Here is a 22,030-nt window from a genome sequence, read left to right as displayed (position 1 = left end):
AATGGGGTTGAAATGCAGTTCAAGCTCTGCTGCCAAGCTACGGTCCCTGGCATGGGGCTACGTCCACCTGGAGGAGGGAGCACCTTTTTCTCATTTACACAAAGGAACCATGTGGCTATTGATGGCCCTGCTCACATTAATAAACTAAAGAATAAATATCTTACAACGTCTTCGATAGATGCAGAAGAGGCCTGTGATAAAGTCAGTACTCGTTTATGTTTTAATAAAACAAACTAGGACTAGAAGGAAATTTCCTTAACCTAATAACATATATTTAATTTAAAGTATATACAAACCTATGGAAAACATCATATGTAATGGTATAATCTTGGAAGTAACCTTTTTAAAATCAGAAACAAGACAAGACTGCTCACCGCTACCACTTGTGTTCAGCATTACCCAAGGGGCTTTGTCCAGAGCAGTAAGATAAGACAAAGAAAAAAGTTAAGCATTCCAAGAGAAGAAACAAATCTGTCATTAGTCACAGATTAACCGTTTACATAGAAAATGTAAGAAATAGTCCAATGAAATAATGAGAGTTTAGCAAGGTTTCTGGGTATAAGATCAATGTACAAAAGTCAATGATGATACTTTCTACAACAAGAGAAGTATAATGTACCTAGAAAAATATAGAACATTAGATGTGCAAGACCTTTGTAAATAAAATGATAAAACTAGGTCAAAATACATAAAATAAGATCTAAATAGACAACATGGATGAACATGGAGGACATTATGCTAAGTGAAATAAGCCAGACACAGAAGGACAAATATTGCACAATCCCACTTACATGGTGAATCTAAGATAGCCAAATCATAGAAACAGAGAGTAGAATGGTGGCTGCCGGGGGCTGGGGGAGGGGGAAGTAGGGAGGTAGTAGTCAAAGGGTACAAAGTTTGGGTTATACAAGATGAGTAAGTCCTAGAGATCTACTGGGCAGCATAGCGCCTGTAGATAACTATCTATATAATATATATAACACTGCATGATTCACTTAAAAGTTTGCTGAGATGTGCTCTCACATTGTGCTCTTATCACAATAATAATAAGACGGCAGGATAATACTTTTGGTGGTGATGGATAGGTTTATGGCATAGATCATGGTGATGGTTTCATGGGTATACATTTATCTCCAAACTCATCAAGTTGCCTCAATAATTATGTACGGCTTTTTGTATGTCAAAAGATAAAGTAAAAAGACCTAAATAAATGGACATATATATATTGTGTTTGTAAATAGGAAGACTAATATTTTAAAGATAGCAGATGTTCCCAAAATAACTTAACCTGTAAATTCAATTCTAATTAAAATTTCTATGATTTTTTATAGTAACTGATGACTGTTTCCAAAATTCATAGAGGAGAGAAAAGGTCCTAGAGAAGCTAAGAAAATTTAGAAGTCAAACAGGTAAAGGGGCTTATACTCTGAAATATCAAGAATTATTACAAAGGTGTATTAATTAGAGTGATAATGGGATAGAAAAAGACAAATAGACCAAAGAAACCTAAGAGGAAGCCTGGAAACACATTCATGTGTGCACAGAAATAATAATACATGAGAAAGTGGTGTGTCTGTTTCCTGGAGCTGCTGTAACAAATTACCACAAATTTGGTGACTTAAAACAACAAATTTATTCTCTCAAGTTCTGGGGGCCAGAGGTCTGAAACTGCGGCGTCCACAGAGCCTGCCCTCCGGGGCTCTGCAGGAGAATCCAGTCCTAGCTTCTAGGGGCTGCCTGCGCCCTTGGACTGTAGCTGCATCACTCCTGTCTCTGCCTCCGTCTTCACAGCACCTTCTCCACTGTGCACGTGTCCTGCTCTTCTGTCTGTGTCAAAGCTCCCTCTGACTTCCTCTTATCAGGAAACATGTGATTGCATTTAGGGCCCACCTGAAAAATCCAGGATAAGCTCCTCCTCTCAATAGCCTAGAGCCTTAACTTAATTATATCTTTCACCGGATACTATAACATCCACAGGTCAGGGAGACTAGGGAGTGACTATATCTGTGCAGCCACGGTCCAATCCACTACAGATGGCATTACAAAACAGAGGGAAAATGATGGTCTAGTCAATAAAAGCGCTGGCACAATTGGTTTTCCTAAGGAGAGAAATATTAAAATTACTTATACCAATAAAAAATACTTTTAAATTTTAGAAAAATATCATTTCAGGTAGGGAAGGATTTCTTAAACATGACACAAAGTGCAGACCATAAAGAGAACACTTGCCAGATTTGTCTATGGTGTAATTTAAAATATCTGTGCAACACCCATGATTTTTTTTAAAATAGGCAAAAACACAAGCTTAAAACCATGAGGAGATAGTTACAACTCACATAAGTGACAACCTCCTACAAATCTAAAAGAGACAACCCCAAAGGAGGGAGAAAACAGTAAAGCATACAGTCAATCCGCAGGAGGGAGACAGGCAGTCCTGGGCGGGAAGCAGGCCGAGTGGCTAGGAGGGGGATTGGTTTGTTCCGGCTGCTATAACAAAGCAGCACAGGCTGAGGTGCTTGAACAATAGAAGTTAATTTCCTCAGTTCTGGAGGCTGGAATTCCAAGATCAAGGTGTCCAGGTTTCTTCTGAGGCCTCTCTCATTGGCTTGTACGTGGTCGTCTTCTCCCTGTGTCCCCACCTGGTCTTCCCTCTGTGTCTCTGAGTCCTAATCTCCTGGTTTTACAAGGACACCAGTCAGATTGGATTAGGGCCCATCTCTTGACCTCCTTTTACTTTAATTACCTTTTTAAAGGTCCTATCTCCAAATATAGTCACATTCTGAGATCGTGGTGGTTAGGGCTTCAACCTAGGAATTGGGAGGGACTTAACTCAACCCCTAACAGAGGGTTTGACTTTGTATAGAGATAGGAGCGGGGTGTCAGAAGAGGCCAGTTTCTGGGTGTACATTGGAGACAGAACCCGCAGATTCCCAAAGGCGTAGGGTAAGATAGGAAGGAAAGGGAGGAATAAAGGATGACCCGTGCATACTGGCCTTGAACATGGGGGTGGATGCTGGTTTCATTTACTGAGATGGTGAAAACCAGGGGAGGAATAAACATGAGGGCTGACCCAGGATAGAGCCCCGAGGCCTTCCAGCTTTTAGAGATTGAGTAGGAGAAATGGAGCCCAATAGAAAACTGAAAGAGTGGCTACAGAAGAGGAAGTCAGTAACTCGCAGTGTCTTGGAAACTGAAAGAGAAGAGCCAGCACTAAGTTCTGTCGATTCTACCATTTCCTATCTCTCAAACTCACCCTGATTTCCACTCTGAACTTGACCTCCACCCTGATCCCACTCCAGCAAGAACCAGGCAGTGGGAGCCCCGTGTTCCAGGTGCAGGCACAAAGGGATGCATTGTCGCAGATAATACAGAAACAACAATAAAACCCAGTCTTCTTTTTATTATCACACCCAGTCTTCTTTTTATTATCACACGTACTGACAATTCTAAACAATGTGGATGATAAAATACTTCTCTCTGAAAAAATAACTTATTGGTCTAACTTCTAAATAATTGCTGTGGTTACTTAAGTTTCAAATGGCACATTTTTATTCCTTATCCCTTAATAAACCTTGTACTTCGAAGTTAATTCTGGGAAATCAAAGTGATACAGCGAGCTGCCATGCAGTTGTTTTGAAAGTAAGTTCTTAATGGTTCAGAATCATTAAAGCTCGTTTTAGGTGCAGTTCGTATATTCAGCCTTATGATAATCCATATTCCTGTGTTTCAACAGTAGATTCACAATCAGCCAGGAGAACGTGGCGATTATAAAGACAGGAGACATGGAGCATGAGTTAGAGTAATTATGTCATTCTATGTGACCACTTGGAGTTTTACTTGTGTTTAAAATTTGAAACAGTGAAAGAGTGCAAAGTGTATGGTACAATATTTTTCTGTAGCAAGTGCAAATTTTAGTTCATTCATGAAATATTTTACTGAATTTAAATATCTTTAAGTTGAATTTAAATATCTTTTTAAAGTGTTAATTGTTGCTAAACTAAAGAACAAATCAAGACAATAATGATTGTTATTGGTTACTATGCTATTATTACCAAAAATGATTTTGTCATATAGGGGAGGAAGGTGTTTAAAAAATCTGCTCCCCGGGTCAGATACTCTAGTTATGACACCAAAATACTCAATATTTCATCTTTGAATATAAATATATAAAGACAAAGCTTACCACCTCCTGGAGTGGTCACTATCCTTTCAGTTTGAGAACTTGGTGAGGAGAAAGAATTGGAATTTCTTCTGGCCTGTACGGAGGGACGCTGGGTGCCAGGCAGAGGGAAATACCAGACGAAACGTGGCAGTCTTCATATTAAATTCACTCACGGCTCCGTCTGTATTTTCACAGAAATGGCTCATTTGTAGAGTTTTATTTTGCTGGGTTTCCTTGAATATTTTCTCCTTTTTCAAAGCCTAAAAAGTAGCAATTTCCTGATCCTTCTCCCCAGAGTCCTTCAAGGAGTTTTAGGAAGTCGAAGAGAGTAAATTGGAGAGTTGGGCTGGTGCCTCCCAGCCTGGCTTGAACTGTGACAGGCCACATCTACACACAGAGTCCAGGTGTTGTGGGCTGGGTTGCCTCCTCTCAAAGTTCATACATTGAAGCCCTAGCCCTCAGGACCTCAAAATATGGCTGTATTTGGAGACAGGGCCTTTAAAGTGGTGACTAAGTTAAAATGAGGCTGTTAGGGTGACCCAAATCCAATATGGCTGATGTCCTCATAAGAAGAAGAGATCTGGACGTACAAAGAGACACCAGGAGTGCCTGTGCACAGAGGAACAGCCATGTGAAGAGGCAGCAAGAGGGTGGCCATCTGCAAGGCAAGGAGAGAGGCCTTAGAGGAACCCAGCCCTGCTGGCATCTTGATCTCCACGACTGTGAGACAGTAAATTTCGGTTGCGTAAGCCACCCAGTCTTTAGTATTTTGTCATGGCAGTCCTAGCAAACTAATACATCAGGGTGGCATTTGTCTGAAGTGAGGTCCACAGCTAAAAACTGTTGGGCAGTTACTGGAATGGAGGACAGAGCACAAGCTTTGAGACCATTCCCCTGGGTTTGAAGCTCAGCACTGCTGTTTGTTGGCAGATCAGTTGTGGGCAGTTTACTGAATGCTGGGAACCCAAATCTGTGTCTGTAAAATGGAGGCAATGACCACTACTTCAGGAGGTGGCAAGTGGATGACAGGGGGCGACACAGAGAAAGTGCAGCCCACAGTCAGAGCCCAATAAGTGTGGGCAGAAGCATTCCCCAGGAGCTCAGCCTGTGCAAACACTGCCTCAGCTCATGGAGATTAAACCCTGCCCAAGTGGATGACACTGGGGAGGGCTGGAAGTCAGTGGGTTTTGCAATAAAGGGAGGGTCATTTTCAAAATGTTTGCCAAGTTATTAAAAGGTTTTGCTAAATTTGCCTGTAGTGCTACTTTGAATGATTTGGGAAGATTAAAAAGTAGGCGTATTATCTCTGCTTATAAAAATAGGATATATGTATACATATATTATAGAAATATACCTATACTATAAATATAGTAAATCTGTGTGAGAAGTGCAGGAGTCTAAATTAGAAAACAACTCATAATAAAACCACTCAGAGACACCCACTGCCCAATTTCAGCCTGTTTTCTTCCAATATTTTTTTCTGTTGTCTTTTTTTTTAAATAGATCAGTTTTGTGCCATGTCTTTCCCTGAACTTTTAACCATGGGTGTTTCCTGTGTCCTTACAAAGTCTTAAAATTCATTTTTCCTCCTGCCCCATTGACCCCACTCCGGCAACAGGCTCTGCTGTGAGATGAGAACTGGGAAAATAGGTCTGGGTTGGGGCGGGTGTGCAAACATCTTTGCAAAGACTTGTCACTGTAAGGAGTCCCTGGCGGGAGCTTGGAGGCTAAGATGATAGGCCTGCACCCTGCAGCCCAGTGGGGGGACCTCCCCATGCCATCTGGGTTCCGTTACTCTGGCCCTTTAAGAAGGGAGTTGGAACTCGGCAGGCCTGAGGCAGTGGTCTCCTGGAAACTGAGGGACAACGAACTGAACTGCGGCAGAGATTTGGAGGGTGAGGTGGAGACTCTCCTCGGCTGGCTCCTCAGGTAGGGCAGGGACGGGGTGGATGTCTCCTTCCTTCCCTCCTCCGGCCCCTTGCCTCTCCCTTCTCCACACGTTCCTATCCTGGGCCCGCCTGTCTTCTAGAGCCTTCCTCCTCCCGGCCTTTCTGGGCCCTCCTGTCAGCACTCCTGCTCCTCTGCTCCAGGCCGCCTTCAGTTCTGGAAAGTTTTTCTTATAAGAGTTTCTTAGTTGATTTTCAGGTGAAAAAAGATTTAAATATTCTGTAAACAATGATGATTTGATCATCAAATTTCCAAAGTGTCCAGTTTTTATTTCTTTCTTTTGCTAATACCTCTAGAAAAATGGTAAATAATTGAAGCGTTAATAGATAACCGTGTCTTGTCCTGAAATTAAGGTGATGTTTCTAGTGTTTCCCCATTAAGCTTGACCTGGTGTGTTGACTATTTCATTTAGATCCTTAAATGAATTTACATAGAATTGTTCCAGGTGTGAATTTGGTAAAGAATACAGAATATTTTGCTTTTTGAATCAATTTTAACGTTTATAATACAATTGAATCTATCCCATTTATGGTTTTGCTACAAAAGCTTTCTTCTAGTGTTACTTCTATCACCTCTTTTCTGTCTGTTTTTAAAGCTTTTCTTCCCCTGTGTAATATTTTATTATATGGTTGGTGTTTCTTTGTTAACCAAGGTCCCCAGGCTCTGTCAGTTACTTAGAAAAAATAGTACTTATTGACTTTGCCACAGTTATCTGCCGTTCCTCCTTCCTCCACACTTTAGAATGCATTCCGGAGTTGCTGTCCTAATCTACTGTGATAAAAAATGCTTTTGTTTTTATATTCTGTAGCCCTACTTTGAAAAATTATAATATTTGTATACGATTTTGTTGCTGTGATTATTTCAGTTAATTAATTGTTTAAGCAAATTAAATGTTTATCACAAAGCTTTTTCTCTCATGACATCCCAATTATGAGCCATTTATTTTGGTTTGTCTCTTGGTCGTCTGGATTATGTCTTCCAGTGGCTTCCCAGAAAGGGTAATGAATGTCGAAGCGTAAGTGGGAAACGTGCAGTGAGTTGTGTGACTAACCCACAAGTACCCCAAGGAGACAGTTGCTATGTTCTTATCAATGAACAAAGTCAAAAAGGTGGGCAGAGGGAAGGATTCATATAAGAAAATAGAGAAATGGGAAGAGGAGAAGGAGGTGCCAGTCTAGGAGGAGTGAATTTCGTTTTTCTAATTAAGTAGCTGGAATCTGTCAAAGAGACCAGTTTGGGCAATCTGTTCTAGAAGAGATTGACTAGGTCCTTAGAGAAAACAGTTTCAGTTATTTGTGGATTTTCCAGAAAGTCTTGAGATTTAAGCTGTGAGGGACATGTGACAGCTGTCTGCAAACCTTGTCTGCCAGTGTCCTGGTAGCTCCACCTTAGACAGGCCAGGATGGCGCCATTTCCCTCAGCAGAATTTCGGTGAGAGAGACTTCCAGATCATTGCAGGTTTGAAACGTCTTTCTGTTGCCATCACAGTTTATAGAATTTTCTGGTCTTAACATTTTCCTTTTAAAATTCTACAGATATTGTTCCAGTTACTCTGACATACGATTTGCTAGGGAAATCTGCAAGCCACTTGATTTTTTTCCTTTATATTCTGCCTAAATCATTACAGTTGTTTTTTTCAAAGCCCAGAGAAAATGATTTTACCATGATCTTTATCAGCCATCTATCTGTCTCTCTCTCTTTCCATCCATCCATCCATCCATCCATCCATCCATCTATCTATCTATCTATCTATCTATCAATCATTTTTGGAACTTAGTAAACCACTTTAATCTGTAGATTCACGTTTTCCTTTGTTTCAACAAAATATGGTTGTATTTTTTTTCTCTGTTGTAGTAGTTTTGTTTTCTTCCTCAGATATATCAATTATCCATATGTTGGATCCCCAATGCAGGCATCCATATTTATATTTTCTTTAACTGCTTTAACCTTTTGGCTTTTTCTTTGAGTTTCATGTAGAGTTTTTCATGTCTGAGAGTGGCTTTTTATTGACAAAGGATTTCTTATAGTTATTTATATTTTAAGTTGTATTAGTTTATGAAAACAACACACTTAAAGATCTAGTTTTAATTGTTTTAAATTTAAGTTTATAAATATTGTAATTTTATTTATATATCTAATGTATTTTATAAAAAATGAGAACAAATTTGATAAACTCAAAATGACAGAGCAAATTTATTTCCCTTAAACATTCGGTCCTGGTTTTACTCATATTTATTGTTATTAAACATTTAATTGGCATTTATAAATTTTATATATTTGATTTTCCTTTTCTATTATTTGCTAATTTTTTTTGAGCAAGTTGTAGAGTTGCACACAATTATAAGATCCCATGTACCCTTTACCCAGTGTCACCCAATGGTAACATCTTGCAAGCTAGGGTACAATATCACAACCAGGATATTGACATTAATACAATCTACCAATTTTATTCAGATTTTCTCAGTTCTACTTGTATTCGTGTGTGAGTGTATTTACTTATATATAACTTTGTTACGATTGTAGGTTCCTGTATCCAACACCACAGGCAAGATATAGAACACAAGGATTACTCCTAGAGTTCTTTTAATTACACCCGTCTCCCTCCTACCTCCTCTCCTCTCCTCACCTCCTGTTCCTAACCATTTCAACCACTAATCTGTTCTCCATTTCTACAATTTTGTCTTTTCAAAAAGGTTATACAAATGGAATAGACTAAGTAACATTTTAGATTGAAATTTTGACTGTCAAATGTGTGTGTGCAAAGTTGTTTATTGCATTTATTACACTTTTGATGTCTATGGGGCTGTAGAGATCTCCCCGGTTTCATTCCTGAGATTGGTAAGTTGTGTCTTCTCTCTTTTTTTCCATATTCTTTTTATTAGAGCTTTGTCAATGTTACTGATATTTTCAAAGAACCAGCTCTTTGTGCTATTGATTTTCTCTATTGTTTTTCTGCTTTTAATTTCATTGATTCCTACTCTTGTTTTATATTTTCCTCCTTTCTGCTTTCTTTGGGTTTATTGCTCTTCTTTTTCTATTGGTTTGAGACTTTTCCTTTTTTTCCTAATGGATGCATCTACACTCTTGAGAGGGCTCAGCATTGCTTACTGTGTCCCACAAATTTTGATATGTTCTATTCATTTTCATTCCATTCGATGTATTTTTTTAATTTCCCTCATGATTTCCTCTTTGACCCATGGATTATTTAGAAGTGTGGTGTTTAGAGATTTTTCTAAACATTTGGAGACTTTTCTGCTATCCTTCTGTTGCTTATTTCCAGTTTGATTTCATTGTGGTCAGGGAACACACCCGGTATGATTTAAACTCTTAAATTTGCTGAGGTTTGCTTTATGGTCTAGGATATGGTCTGTCACGGAATATGTTCCATGTGTATTCAAAAAGAAGGTGTATTCTGCTATTGTTGGTGGAGCATTCCATATTGATTAGATCCTGTTGATTAATGGTGTTGTTGAGTTCTTCTATATCCTTGCTGATTTTCTGTCTAGTTATTCTATCAATTGTTGAGAGAGAGAAATATATCAAAGTCTCTAACTATAATTGTGGATTTATTTATTTCTCCTTTCAGTTCTATGAGTTTTTGCTTTACATATTTTGCAGTTCTTTTGTGCTACACATAATATAAAATGTACTTAGGATTGCTATGTCGTCTTGGTGAATTGACCCTTTTTTTTTTAATTTAACAGAGACATCACTTTTGTTTGTTTGTTTTTGGTGAGGAGATTGGCCCTGAGCTAACATCTGTTGCCAATCTTCCTCTTTCCTTTTTTTTTTTTTTATCTCCCCAAAGCCCCAGCGTGTAGATGTATATTCTAGTTGTAGGTCATTCCAGTTCCTCCATGTGGGATGCCACCACAGCATGGCTTGATGAGCGATGCGTAGGTCTGCCCCCAGGATCTGAACTGGTGAACCTGGGCCGCTGAAGTGGAGCATGAACTTAACCACTTGGCCACTGGGCTGGCCCCTGACCCTCTTATCATTATGTAGTATCCCTCTCTGACTCAGGTAATCTTCTTTGCTCTGAAGTTTATCTTATCTGAAATTAATATAGCCACACCTGCTTTCCTTTGATTAATATTTGCATGATCTTTTTCCATCTTTTCAACCTGTCTGTATTTTTATATTTGAAGTAAGCTTCTTGCAGACAGCATATGGCTGAATCAGATTTTAAATTATTTCTGTCTTTTAATTGGTGTATTTAGTTAGAACATTTACATTTAGTGTAATTATTGAGATATTATGGTCTAAGTATGTTATTTTATTTTTTGTTTTCTGTTTGTTCTGTTTTTCATTTCTCAGTTTTCTTTGACCTGCCTTTCTGTGGGTTACTTAAATATTTTTTGGAATTCTGTTTTGAGTTATCTATAGTATTTTTTAAATGTCTCTCTTATATAACTTTTTTAGTGGTTGCTCTAAGTATTACATAATTTATCACAGTCTTCTGGTGTCATGTTACCAATTTGGGTGAAGTATAGGAACTTACCTCCCTTTACATCATTTTACCCTCCTCCATTTATAATATAATTGTCATAAATATTTTCTCTACATACATTTATAGCCACATCAGACAGGGCTATAGTTTTTGCTTCAACCATCAAACATAATTTAGAAGATTCAAGAGGAGAAGATTCTATTGTGTTACTTATATCTTTGCTTACTGTGTTCTTTCTTCCTTCCTGATGTTCCAAGATTATTTCTTTTATTGTTTCCTTTCTGTGTAGAAAACTTCTTTTAGCCACTCTTTTAGGCTAGGTCTCCCAGCAACAAATTCTTCCTTCATCTGAGCATGTCTTGACTTCTTCTTCATTCCTGAAGTATATTGTCACTGAATACAGGATTCTGGGTTTGTAGTTCTTTTCTTTCAGCACTTGAAAAAAAGTTGTGCCACTTCTTTCTGTCCTTCTGGTTTCTGATGAGAAATCCACTGTCATTCAAATAATTTTTCCCCTATAGGTAAGATAAGATGTTTTTCTGGCTGCTTTCAAAATTTTCTTTGTCTTTAGTTTTCAGACATGTAATAATGATGTGTCTTATCATGGATTTCTGTGGTTTTGTTCTGTTTCTTGCCTTTTGAATGTGTTGGCTTATGTTTCTTCCCAGATTTGGGAAGTTTTTAGTCATTATTTCTTCAAGTACTTTGTAAGCCTCACCCTCTTCCCCCTCTCTTTCTGAGACTCCAATGATACAAATGTTAAATCTTTTTATTATAGTCCCACAGATCCCCTAGTCTCTGTTCATTTTTATTTTCAGTCTATTTTCTCTCTTGTTGTCAGATTGGGTAATTTCTATTGTTCCTTCTTCCAGTTCACAGATTGTGTCCTTTTCCTCTTCCATTCTGCTATGGAGCCTTTTATTTCAGTTGCTGTATTTTTCAATTCTAACATTTCCTTTTGGTTCTTCTTTATATCTTCTATTTCATTGCTGAGACTATTTTTTCCTTTATTTAAAGTGTGCTCATAATTGCTTGTTGCAGCATTTCTATCATGGCTGCTCTGAAATCTTTGTCAGATTATTTAACATTTCTGGCATCTCGGTGTTTGACCTATTGACTGTCTTTTTTCACTGAGTCTGAGATCTTCCTAGTTCTTAGTGTCAAGAGTTATTTTTTATTGAATCCTGGACATCTTGGTGTTATGTTATGAGAATCTGGATCCTGTTTATATCTCTGTCTAGTTGTCTCTCTCTGACACCACTCCAGCAGGGGTATGGGGACATTGCCTTGGCACTGCCAGGTGAGGGTTAATATCTGCCTGGTTCCTGCTGGGTAGGGGTTAAAGTCCGGGTCCCCACTCAGCCTCCATTGACAGGGGAGGTGGGGCTCCTCATTCCTGCTGGGTGGGGGTGGGAGTCCTGGCTCCCCACCGGGCCTCCTGGCTCCCGACCGGGCCTCCATGGATACCTCCCTGACTGGGAGGGGTAGAAGTGCCTTGCTGCTGCTCCCCACGGCCTCCACTGACACTATGGGGCGGGGTGACCTCTTGATCTCTGGGTGGTGGTGAAAGTCCTACTGTCCACTAGGCCTCCTCTGACAGCACTCCAGTGGCAGTAGGGGGGCAGGAAGGAGGGTGCCTTTTTACTGCTGGGTGGAGGTGCAAGTCAGGCTCTCCAGTGGTGCTACTGACGCTGCAGGCAGGGGCTGTGGCTCATTACTGCTTGCAGGGCATGAAAGTCTCAGCTTTCTACTTGGCTTTCTCTGATGTCATCTTGGTGGGAAGGTTGTGGCACTTCATTACAATCTGGTGAAGGCAAGAATTTAGGGTCCTGCGCGGCCTTTGCTGGTGTGAGAAGGGATGGTGTTTAGCTGGGGAAAACAGTAGTTATTGTCTCAAAGTGTCTCTGTCTTGCTAGCCTTCCCCTTTGACTAGAGACATAAAAGGCTTTTGTTGGGGTGGAGTTTTTTGTTTTTAATCTGTGTCCATTGGTGTTTCCGGGTTGCTGGCTTCTTCAAGCTCCAACTCTGGGAATTTGAGGCATATAGGAAACTTACCACTTCGTTGTTCCTTGGCACCCAAGGTCCCTAGCTGGTCTGCCTTCTTCTCTCCACCTTTCAGAGTCTCCTTATGTTTGTTTTATATTTAATGTCCAGAGTTTTTAGTTGTATTTAGTGGAAGGAATAGGGAAAAATACATTTATTCCATCTGCCCAGAAGTTCTGATTTTCTTCTTATACATATTAAATGGATGACCTGGCAGACTATGAAACAAAACCTTCCTATGTACTATATTTAAACAAATCTTGTTGATATTAAAATATTGTGAATCCAGTCCTCTTTAATATTATAATACTGTTTACAAACTTGGCCAAATACTCTTGCATCTGCCCATCTAAAATTGTAAGTCAATTCCATTCACTGTCTAAATTGGAATCACCACGTAATGAATTAGATTCTCTAATATGCTGAAACTATGTATACATTACAAGGACTTTCGATAACAAACATAAACTGGATATTCTTAAACCTAACTTTAAACATGGAGAGAACAGATTGTTGTCTCAAGCACGCTGAGGTTACTGGGCAGACAATTCAGTGCCTCTATTACCGTCTCAGGCAGGGTGAGGTTGCTTAGAGTAAGAAGTGACACTGGGACACAGGCTCTGCGGCTTCAGGTGCCAGCGTGACCCTACCGTGGCAAGGAAAGGTGCCCTGGGTTGTGATTTAGGGTCACTATGGCAGCAGAGGACTCTAGGTCCATCCCTTCAGATGGGACTGTGCAACCTCACGTCACCCACATTCAATCCTTTCATAATCTTTCAGTCGTACCTCTCATTTCAGATGAAATTCTACAGCACACACCTAGCACGCTTCTCTACCTGATTGCATTCATCCAGTTTATTTAATTCCTGACTTCTCTATCTGGCTACTGGCCACAGTGCCAAGCAATTCTAATGACATTCTAAAGACGGAAACTCTTAATCTTATGGTGTTTAAGAGCATGGGCGTGGCAGTCAGGCTAGATCTGTTTTTGAGTGAGTTCCAACTCTGCACTCAGGAGCTGGGCACCCTCGGCTAAACCTCAGTTTATTCCCCTACAATAAGGGCAACAATCCTCATCTGAAGGGGCCGCAGCAAAGATTAAATGCATGCAGTTTAGATGGCGGCTTTGTGTAAATAGTAGTTATCTTCACTTTCTCAAGCCTGTACGTTGTGTCACTCATTTGTTTTCAGCAGGCTGACTAGTTTTTGCGGCTTCCGGGATGAACACGATTGCCTGTTTTAGGTCTTTCCATGGCTTTCACAGTCTCTTTCATCTCAATCTGTTGTGACTTGGAAATCAGGTTTTCTTTGATTTCCTTGGGAATGTGAAGCAGTTGTTAACTGAAATTTTCCTCTCTTTTCTCAAGAGAATCGTCTGATATCCTCTTACCCTCTGTCTTTTTCCTGCTGCGCTCTTTTTCTTATTTTTCCTGTAGAATTCTGCGTGTCCTTTGTGCTACTTTTCTTCTATTTACTCACCTCTGACTGGGGACCATTCTATCCTCACGTGCTGTTTGTCCCAAAATAGTGTGAGGACATCCCTTTGATGCCCTTCCCCTTATCTAGGCATCCTTTGATGACCTCCACAGATGGTGGAGGCCTGCAGGCTGACACCTTCTTCTGTTCAGCCTCTGAGTTACTCGAAGAGCGTGTGGTAGACCTGTGTTCACGGGCAGCCTTCCTCTCTGAGCTTTGTTTCTGAGGTTCTCTGAGTGTTGAACTCCTCTATCACAGGCCAGCTCTAAAGAGGTGGGGTTTTTTGTTTGTTTCCTGGGTTTTCAGTTTGTTCGTCCACTTTGGGAAGAGATGGCCACTTTATTGAGAAAGTTGGGCCTTTATTTTCTTATTCAGCATGCATATTTCTTCCAGGTCATATCTGGTCCATAGCTGCTAAGTGGGCTTGCCTCCCGCCTTCCAGCTCCCAGTCAAGGAAGCCTGGTCAAATAAAACAGCGCCATTGTGTGGCCATCAGCATTCTCTCGAGGCCTGCTCCCACTTCAGTCACACCAGTGTGGGGTGTGGGTGGGCTGGCAAAGTCAGAATCCAAATGAGTGTCCCCAGTTCTTCCTGCTGCTCTCTCCCTCTGCCCCCCAACGGCCTTGATGCCTGCTAGGCTGGAGGCTGGGGCAGGGGACCTGTCAGACCTTTGGAATCTCCTCTCACAACCATGACCGAAAAGGAGATTCATGACTTGGCTCCCTGAGTTCTCTTTGCATTTGGTTTTGTCTTTATTATGGGTCCTTTTTATTCTTGAAATACTATCTTTCCAGATAGTTTTTGTAAATGTGATACAATACCACCATCTTTTTTAGAAATACTCTGGGAAAAATTGCAAGAGAACAAAATGTATCTTAAGTTTTCTCCATTTTTCTGTCCCAGGCCTCTTCTCCCAGCTGGCCTTTTGAGGCACACTCTCCTTCTGACTGCTCACCAGTATCCTACTGCAGGACCCGCTCAGACTGCCCCACTCTTGCACTAAATTCTGGGTCTTAAATGCTGTTAGCTCAGGGCCCTGCTTTGCTCTGGGCTTCTGAATTCAGGATGACCAAGAGCTTACATTTCAGCACTTTTCAGGGAAGAGGAGGATTGCAACCCTGGCCTCCATCCCAAGGGCTGTCCCATAGCAAGAATTTCAGGTCCTATTTAAGGTGGGTGCTGGAGTTATTTGCGGATGTAGCAAGGTGGTATAATTTGATGGTCTACAAATCACCATGCTAGTGGCTACCCCGCCCTGTTCCCACAAGGCTAGTACAGCCTGTCAGTAAGTGACGTCTTGGTGTGAGTTGGACCTTTTTACAGGTTTCATCAGTGAGGCCCAAGGACAGGCAGTGATGGCAAAGGGTGAGGAAATACTTGGTGCCCCGAAGCGTCCTTCCTCCTCATTCCTCTGTTACGTCCCTAGGGAGGGGAACAATGTACCGGAAAATGTAGGAGCCACTCGAAGGTGTTTGCTGGACTTAATTGATCCTCGAAGAGACTGCTCTTAAGGGCAAAAAAATCAAAAGCACGCCCCTCTGCGTTTCTGCGATGCCTCCCCCGGGCCGCGCGGGGGCGCTGTGGCTCCGCCGAGGCCCGGCTCGTGGTGGCGCGCAGCGTCGCGCAGGCTGCTGGGGACCCTCCGGGCGGCGGCGGCGACGCGCGGGGCGGCCGCGGTGAGTGCGGCGGGAGGGCCCCGTGCCCTGCGGCCTCCGGCTCCCGGCTGCGGAGGGCCGGGCATGCCCGCCGGGCAGGCCCGAGAGCCCCGGGGAGCGCTCGAGCGGCCCAGGGGACCGTCCCTCGCCCCGCCGCCGCCTGGCCGGGGTCCTGGGCACGTCCCTTGCCCGCCTCGGAGCCTGGCTCCTCCGAGGGGGAGGCAGAGGAGAGACCTTGGCCGCGAGGGGCTCTCAGCGCCCACGGTGCGGGGCCGGGGGTGGGCGCGGGGCCCGCTCTGAGCCCGGCCGTGTCGTCTGCTCCCCAGGCTCTCCCTCTGTCACCCTGGCCCTGCTCTGCTTGGACGGCGTCTTCCTCTCCGCGGCTGAGAATGACTTTGTGCAGCGCATCCAGGAGGAGCTGGACCGCTTCCTGCTGCAGAAGCAGCTGTCAAAGTGAGCGGGGGCGAGGGAGCTGGAGGGGCGGCGGCCGGGGCCGCTCTGCTGCGAGCCAGCTGTGCCCCCTTCCCCGGGCATGCATCCGTGGTAACTGGTTCGCAGCTGTCCCTGACCTTGGCGTTTAGGTTTAATAATTTGCTCTCTGGCATCTTTCCTGTGTAATTCTGAGTATCACCCCAAGACTGAAGGGACCCAGAACAGGAATGGGCATGGGACCAGTAGCTCCCTGTGATAACCTCTATGTTCAGGCCCTTTGTAGTTGGCCGGGGGCCCACGGGGGCAGAGGGAGCCTAAGTGTTGAGCTACTTTTAAACTAGGTGTGGACCTGGTGGGGGTCAGACCCCAGGGTCCGCACATGGAGCCGCTGCTCAGCACTCCTTCCTGTCCCTTCCCAGGGTACTTCTTTTCCCCCCACTCTCCAGTCGCCTCCGGTACTTGATCCATAGGACAGCAGAGAATTTTGATCTTTTGAGCAGCTTCTCTGTTGGGGAGGGCTGGAGGAGGAGGACGGTCATCTGTCACCTGGACATCAGGTGTGTATCCTACCACCTTGGAGGGCCCTCAGTGTTTCCTTGTGGGTGGTTGGGTGAGCTGGTCAGCCCCCAGGAGGGTGGAGCTTGTCAGGATCCAGGGCGGGGAGCCCCCAGGCTCACTGCTGCCTTTACTCAGCAGTGGAGTAGATGTACATTGTTTACGGAGATCATTTAGCAAAGTCAACTTTGTACGCATTGGGCCAGGAGAGGGAGAGAGAGAGAACGCGCATGCGCTTGCCTGCGAGTGAGCAGATAAGCCGTGAGGGCCTCAGCCCAACATTCCTCTCAGCGAGCTCGTGCCCTGGGGCCATGGGCTGTGAGAGGCACATCTGAGCTTTGTTGCCGTGTGCTTCTTGCAGGACCTTGTCATAATGATCCTAGTGTTTAGAGTTAGACATTTCTCTAATAACGTAGTTCCTAGTGCAAGTACTTAGCTCACCCCGTGTGTAACTGAAGACTCAGCTATCTCTAATTTGGTTTCTAACACTGGAGGGGGACCTGACTGCTGTGGGCTCATTCAGAGGTGGCATTCAGCCTCCACTATGATGGCTTCCTAAGGTATCCTCGGGCCTCACTTTGGCTTTGGTTTTTGCCTAATGCTGACTTGAGAGCCTCATGCCTGAATGGCAGGTAGCTCCAGTAAACCGTTTTCCTTGGGGCCCAAACACCGCTCTGATCACCTCCTGCTCCTGCTCCAGGTTGCCCAGTTCAGATGGACTCTCTGGCCCCTGCCGCCCTCCTGCCTCCCACCCTAGCAAGTACCAAGGTCCTCGGCCCACCTCAAACCAGGGAGTGGCTGCTGGTCCCCGAGGAGCACGGGCTGGCCGGTGGCACCGTGGACGTAAGCCAGACCAGGCTTTGTATGTGCCCCGGGTACTGCGCAGGCAAGAAGAATGGGCACCACACCCTACCCCAAGGTTCAAGGGAGATGCTCCAGCTGGTGGCCTCCCAGAAGAGCCTGGAGATGTTGGTGTTGGGGACCCCAACTCTGATCAGGAACTCCCTGTGTTGATGACTCAGGCAACAGAGGAGCTGAAGGGCCTAGGCCAACATTATGAGAATGAGCAGCTGCTGGACTCAGTTGGCACTGAGCTCCCGGGCCCTGAGAGCCACTCAGGGACAGGAGACAGGTTGGAGACGGCCACCCAGCTTGCATCCAGTCTGCAGCTGGGTTTGCAAGAGGGGAACAGGAGTGAGCTGGAGAAGAGCCTGGCAGCAGAGGAGGAAGAGGAAGAGGAGGAGGTGGAAGATGAGGGGCCTGGCAGCTGCGCCGAGGATGACTGCAGTGATCTGCTGCAAGAGGTGATGAGGCTCGTAAGCCCAGAAAAGGGAGGGCAGAAGTGAGGTGGGTTAGTCCTGGGTGGGTGGGGACCAAGGGGTGTGGTGGGCAGGGGGCAGGATTTGCTGGCTGAGCAAGGCTGGGAGTTGGCTGATAGGGGTCCCTTAGGAGATGGGGGGTGGGGAACATGAGGGCCTTGCCCAAAGGAGTCAGGACTGACACAGTAGAGAGGAGGAGTCTCAGGATATGGGGTCAGAGGTGTGGATTTGGGTCCCAGCTTAACCAAGTAGATGTTTGACCGTGGGCAAGTCATTTTGCTTTTCGAAGTCTCGGTTTCCCCATCTGAAGAGCGGATAATAATACTTGTTTCATAAGGTGACCTAGATAGGGACAGGATGTATATGGAATTGCTTTGTAAGGGACTACAGATGTTGGTCATGAAAACTGAAGCCTTGTCTTAGAAATCTCATTTCCTTGGAACTGTGGGTCTGCCCCTGAGACTGTCTGTGCTGTTCAGTTGGGAGGGCTGGCATCTTTTATTGCTATTTTATAGATGAAGGATGCCGACCAGAAAGACTTGCTTAGTATCACGTTGTTAATAAGGGAAGGAAGATCCTGGACTTGCCCAGCTCTGTGCCTTACTGACTGCAACTTTGGTCAGAATTACTTAACTCTGATTTACGGTGTCCCCATCTGTAAAGCAGTATGTGGAGTATAGTTTTCAGGATTCTATGAAACAAATGTGTGTAAGTGCCAGTCACCCAATGAGGACTCCATAAAAGTAAGTTCCCTGCCCTCAGACTCACGCTTCTCCGTCTTCTAGCCCAGGCTGCCATCATGGTGCCCTTCCCAGACTCCTGCTGGGCGTGGCTCCATGGGAAGCCACCTGTGGTGCTCGCTCCCCGTGGACCCAGAAGCCTGCAGGACTCTCAGTGTGCTTTTAAAAGCAGGTGTTTGGAGCCCTGTGTGTCAGAGCTCCCCTTGCTAAAGGTCTGATCCCTCCCAGATAACAGACAACCTGACGGAGAAGGAGATTCAGGTAGAGAAGATCCACGTGGACACGTCCTCCTTCGTAGAGGAGCTGCCTGGAGAGAAGGACTTCGCCCATGTGGTGGAGATCTATGACTTTGAGCCGGCGCTCAAGACTGAGGATCTGCTGGCAGCATTTTCCGAGTTCCAGTGAGTACTGGCCAGGCTTTAGGGAGGCAGGGGATGCGCGGTGCTTGCCTCGAGAGAGGAGCTTGGACATCCCTTTGTTGTTGGGGATGCTTGGCCTGCCCCTCCCCTGGTACCCAGCAATCTAGAAAGAGGCAGAAAGTGGCTGTGGTTGCTCTGGGCTCCCTACTCCTGGGCAGTTCAGCCTGCTGGCCAGGACTGTGCAGAAAAGGAGAGCCAATTTTTTGGTTCTAGACACATTCTGGAGGCCTCAGACCTGGTCCTCCTGGGCCGCGGCCGCAGACCTCCATCCTTGCCCCACCCCCCTGCACACCTTCATGCCTGCCACGACCTGGTGGGGCCCTCCATCAGCATGCAGGACGTGGGCGGCCCACTGCCTCTCCTTGTTCCACGTCCCAGCCACCCAGTCAGTCAGCTGAGGGCCATCTCCAGGCAGGAGCTATTTCTGGAGTGAACTGGGTTTGAGCACTCTGAGGCAAGATGGGAGCCAAAGGGACATATTGAGAGAACAGGCTTTTGTTTCCAAATCCCTTGGACCCAACTCTGGTCTTTTCTCCTCCTTCTCTCTCTTTTTAACGCTCATTTCCCTCTCTAGTCCCCCTTCTCTTTTCCTGCTCAGGCTTTAAAAGTCCCTGTCTGTGGCTTGCTTTTCTGACTACTTCCTCAGCAGCCTGAGCTGGAGGAGAGGTGAAGGGGCAGCTCGGTGGGGCACAAGGGACTCTTCTGCTCTCAACCCCTTGGAAGTGTGGCCAAACCTGGGCCACCGGTGGCTTCCTCGGCCAGTGTGGGCAGTGCCCACAGAGGAGCTGTCCTCATGGTCCCCAGACTCAGTGGTGCTTTCCTGAGCAGTAGGAAGAAAGTTGATCGGAGCGGTAACATTGGCGTGTCCCCACCACATAAACCCTTTTGTCTCCAGCCTCGGACCCCATGCCCTTGGCCTGGCTATGACAGTGCCTGGAGGAGCCTTCTTCCCCTTGGCATTGTGTTCTATGAGCTCCTTGAGTCTGGCTTCTTCAGTTCTAGGAATCAGGGACCCACCCGATCGACAGGGTGACATTTGTCTTTCTGAGGCTAACCCTGTGGTCTGCAGGGGAAATGTGCACAAATGCTGTCTCCTTCCTGGGAAGATAGGGCCTCATCCTGGGCTTGCACTGTTTGAGGGCTGGAGGTGGGGCACTTCCTTTTGCAGAAAGGCTTTGCCATTGGCTTTTGTAGTCAATCATCTCCTCTTCTCGGCACAGGGAGAAGGGGTTCAGGATTCACTGGGTGGATGACACGCACGCGCTCGGCGTCTTTCCCTGCCTGGCCTCAGGTAACGTGGCTTCACGGTGAGCTTGGCCCCTTTCTCTGGCTACCGCTGAGAAGGGAAGGAGCTTTGGTTTCCCTGGTTGGAGGGTCACCCATGTTCAGGGTGCAGGCTAACCTGAGCTGGTGGCCCGGGAGCTACTCCCAGCCACCATAGCCAGAAGTCCAGGGGGCAGAGTGGACTCTGGGCCAGGAAGCCCCTGCCAGCTCCGACATGCTGCATCTCTAGGCAGCCCAAGTACTTGGGCCCAGCACAGCCTGGGCAGTGGGGGCACGTGCCCCAGGAGGGTCTTGAGTGGGGAAGGGCAGAGTTCGTTTTAAGCTCCTGGGCTCTAGAAGGCGGGAGCCTGCCTCTCCTGGCGTCAGAAGCACAGGCCCCTGCTGTGGCTCCTGACCAGCACAGGGGAGCGTGGCAGCCTGGCCCTGCGCAGGCTTGCTGCCTGAGCAAAGTGACCGCAGTGCAGGCCTGGGGAGTCTGGGACCAGGCAAGCAGATGGTGGGCATCTCCTGCCCAGCCAGGGGGGTCAGGATAGCCCTGTCCCTGGGCCGTGGATGGTACGCAAAGCGGCTACGTGGGTTTGGGTGCTGTATGTGTTCCTGGGCCCTGAGGGGCCTCCCTAGGAGGAGGAGGGGATGGCTCCATGTCTGCTTTTTTTCCGTAGCTACTGAAGCCCTGACCAAGGATTTCTCAGCACTCAAGATCCGGCCCCTCACACAGGGAACCAAGCAGTCCAAGCTGAAAGCCTTGCAGAGGCCAAGTAAGGACTGGCTGTGCCTGTTGCAGCTATCTGCTCTGACCCCCAGGTGACGGTGGCCAGTGGGGCACTCCTCCCACAACCCTGGGGCCTGGGGTACCCAGGGAAGAAGGGCGCTGTTGGGGAGAGCTGCCTGCCTGCCGCTCTCTTCCGCGCTTGCCCTCCTCTTCACACCTCTTCTGGGTGTTGCCCAGGAAAAAGCTTGGTCTTTCCTGTAGGGCTGTGGAAACCAGAGTTTGCAGTGGGAAAAAAGAGCGTGGGTTTGGGGTTAGCCCTGGATGTAACTCTGGCTGTCACTCATTCAAGTTGACCTTGAGGAAGTGACCTCATGTCTGAGTTGGTTTCTTTCTCTGTAAAATAAGCAGACCATGCAGAGTAGACTGGAGGAGTGAGTGAGAGCCTGGCAGACCTGCCTGCAGCAGCGAGGGGCATGCAGAAGGTGCCACATAAACGACAGCTCCTCCCCGTTCCTTTTCCCCTTCCAGAAAGCATGATGGTGGCTTTTAAAGGCCAGTTTTCTGTGGCTCCAGAGCAGTGGCTGGCAAAACGGGCCTGGAAGAGGCCTGCTGAAGCCATCCATGCTCCTGTGGGTCATGTGGCCCTGGTCCCAGACTGCTTGAGGACAATGAATATCTTGTCTGTGAGCCCCAGAGCCCAGGTGTCCGACCCTGACTTGGTTTCCCTTTCAAAGGGCCCTACAAAGCAGGGAGCTGGCAGGATTAGCTCCCCACAGAGGGAGAAATGCCGAGCACAGGGAGCTGGCAGGATTAGCTCCCCCACAGATGGAGAAATG

General features: G+C 45.8%; 1 protein-coding gene across 1 annotated transcript in view; it reads left to right on the top strand.

The window, feature by feature from the left end:
* R3HCC1 (R3H domain and coiled-coil containing 1) overlaps window positions 1-22,030 on the top strand; it is a 39,206-nt gene that overhangs the window by 16,130 nt on the left and 1,046 nt on the right. The window contains exons 2-8 of the mRNA XM_046655734.1: window positions 15,577-15,754; window positions 16,060-16,186; window positions 16,585-16,722; window positions 17,421-18,024; window positions 19,008-19,180; window positions 20,419-20,489; window positions 21,145-21,240. Of these exons, the coding sequence (XP_046511690.1) occupies window positions 15,577-15,754; window positions 16,060-16,186; window positions 16,585-16,722; window positions 17,421-18,024; window positions 19,008-19,180; window positions 20,419-20,489; window positions 21,145-21,240 (1,387 nt within the window). The remainder of the gene's footprint in view (window positions 1-15,576; window positions 15,755-16,059; window positions 16,187-16,584; window positions 16,723-17,420; window positions 18,025-19,007; window positions 19,181-20,418; window positions 20,490-21,144; window positions 21,241-22,030) is intronic.

The sequence above is a fragment of the Equus quagga genome, chromosome 3 (genome assembly GCF_021613505.1).
Source record: "Equus quagga isolate Etosha38 chromosome 3, UCLA_HA_Equagga_1.0, whole genome shotgun sequence".
Lineage (NCBI taxonomy): Eukaryota > Metazoa > Chordata > Mammalia > Perissodactyla > Equidae > Equus > Equus quagga.
This window is presented reverse-complemented; position numbering and strand designations above follow the sequence as displayed.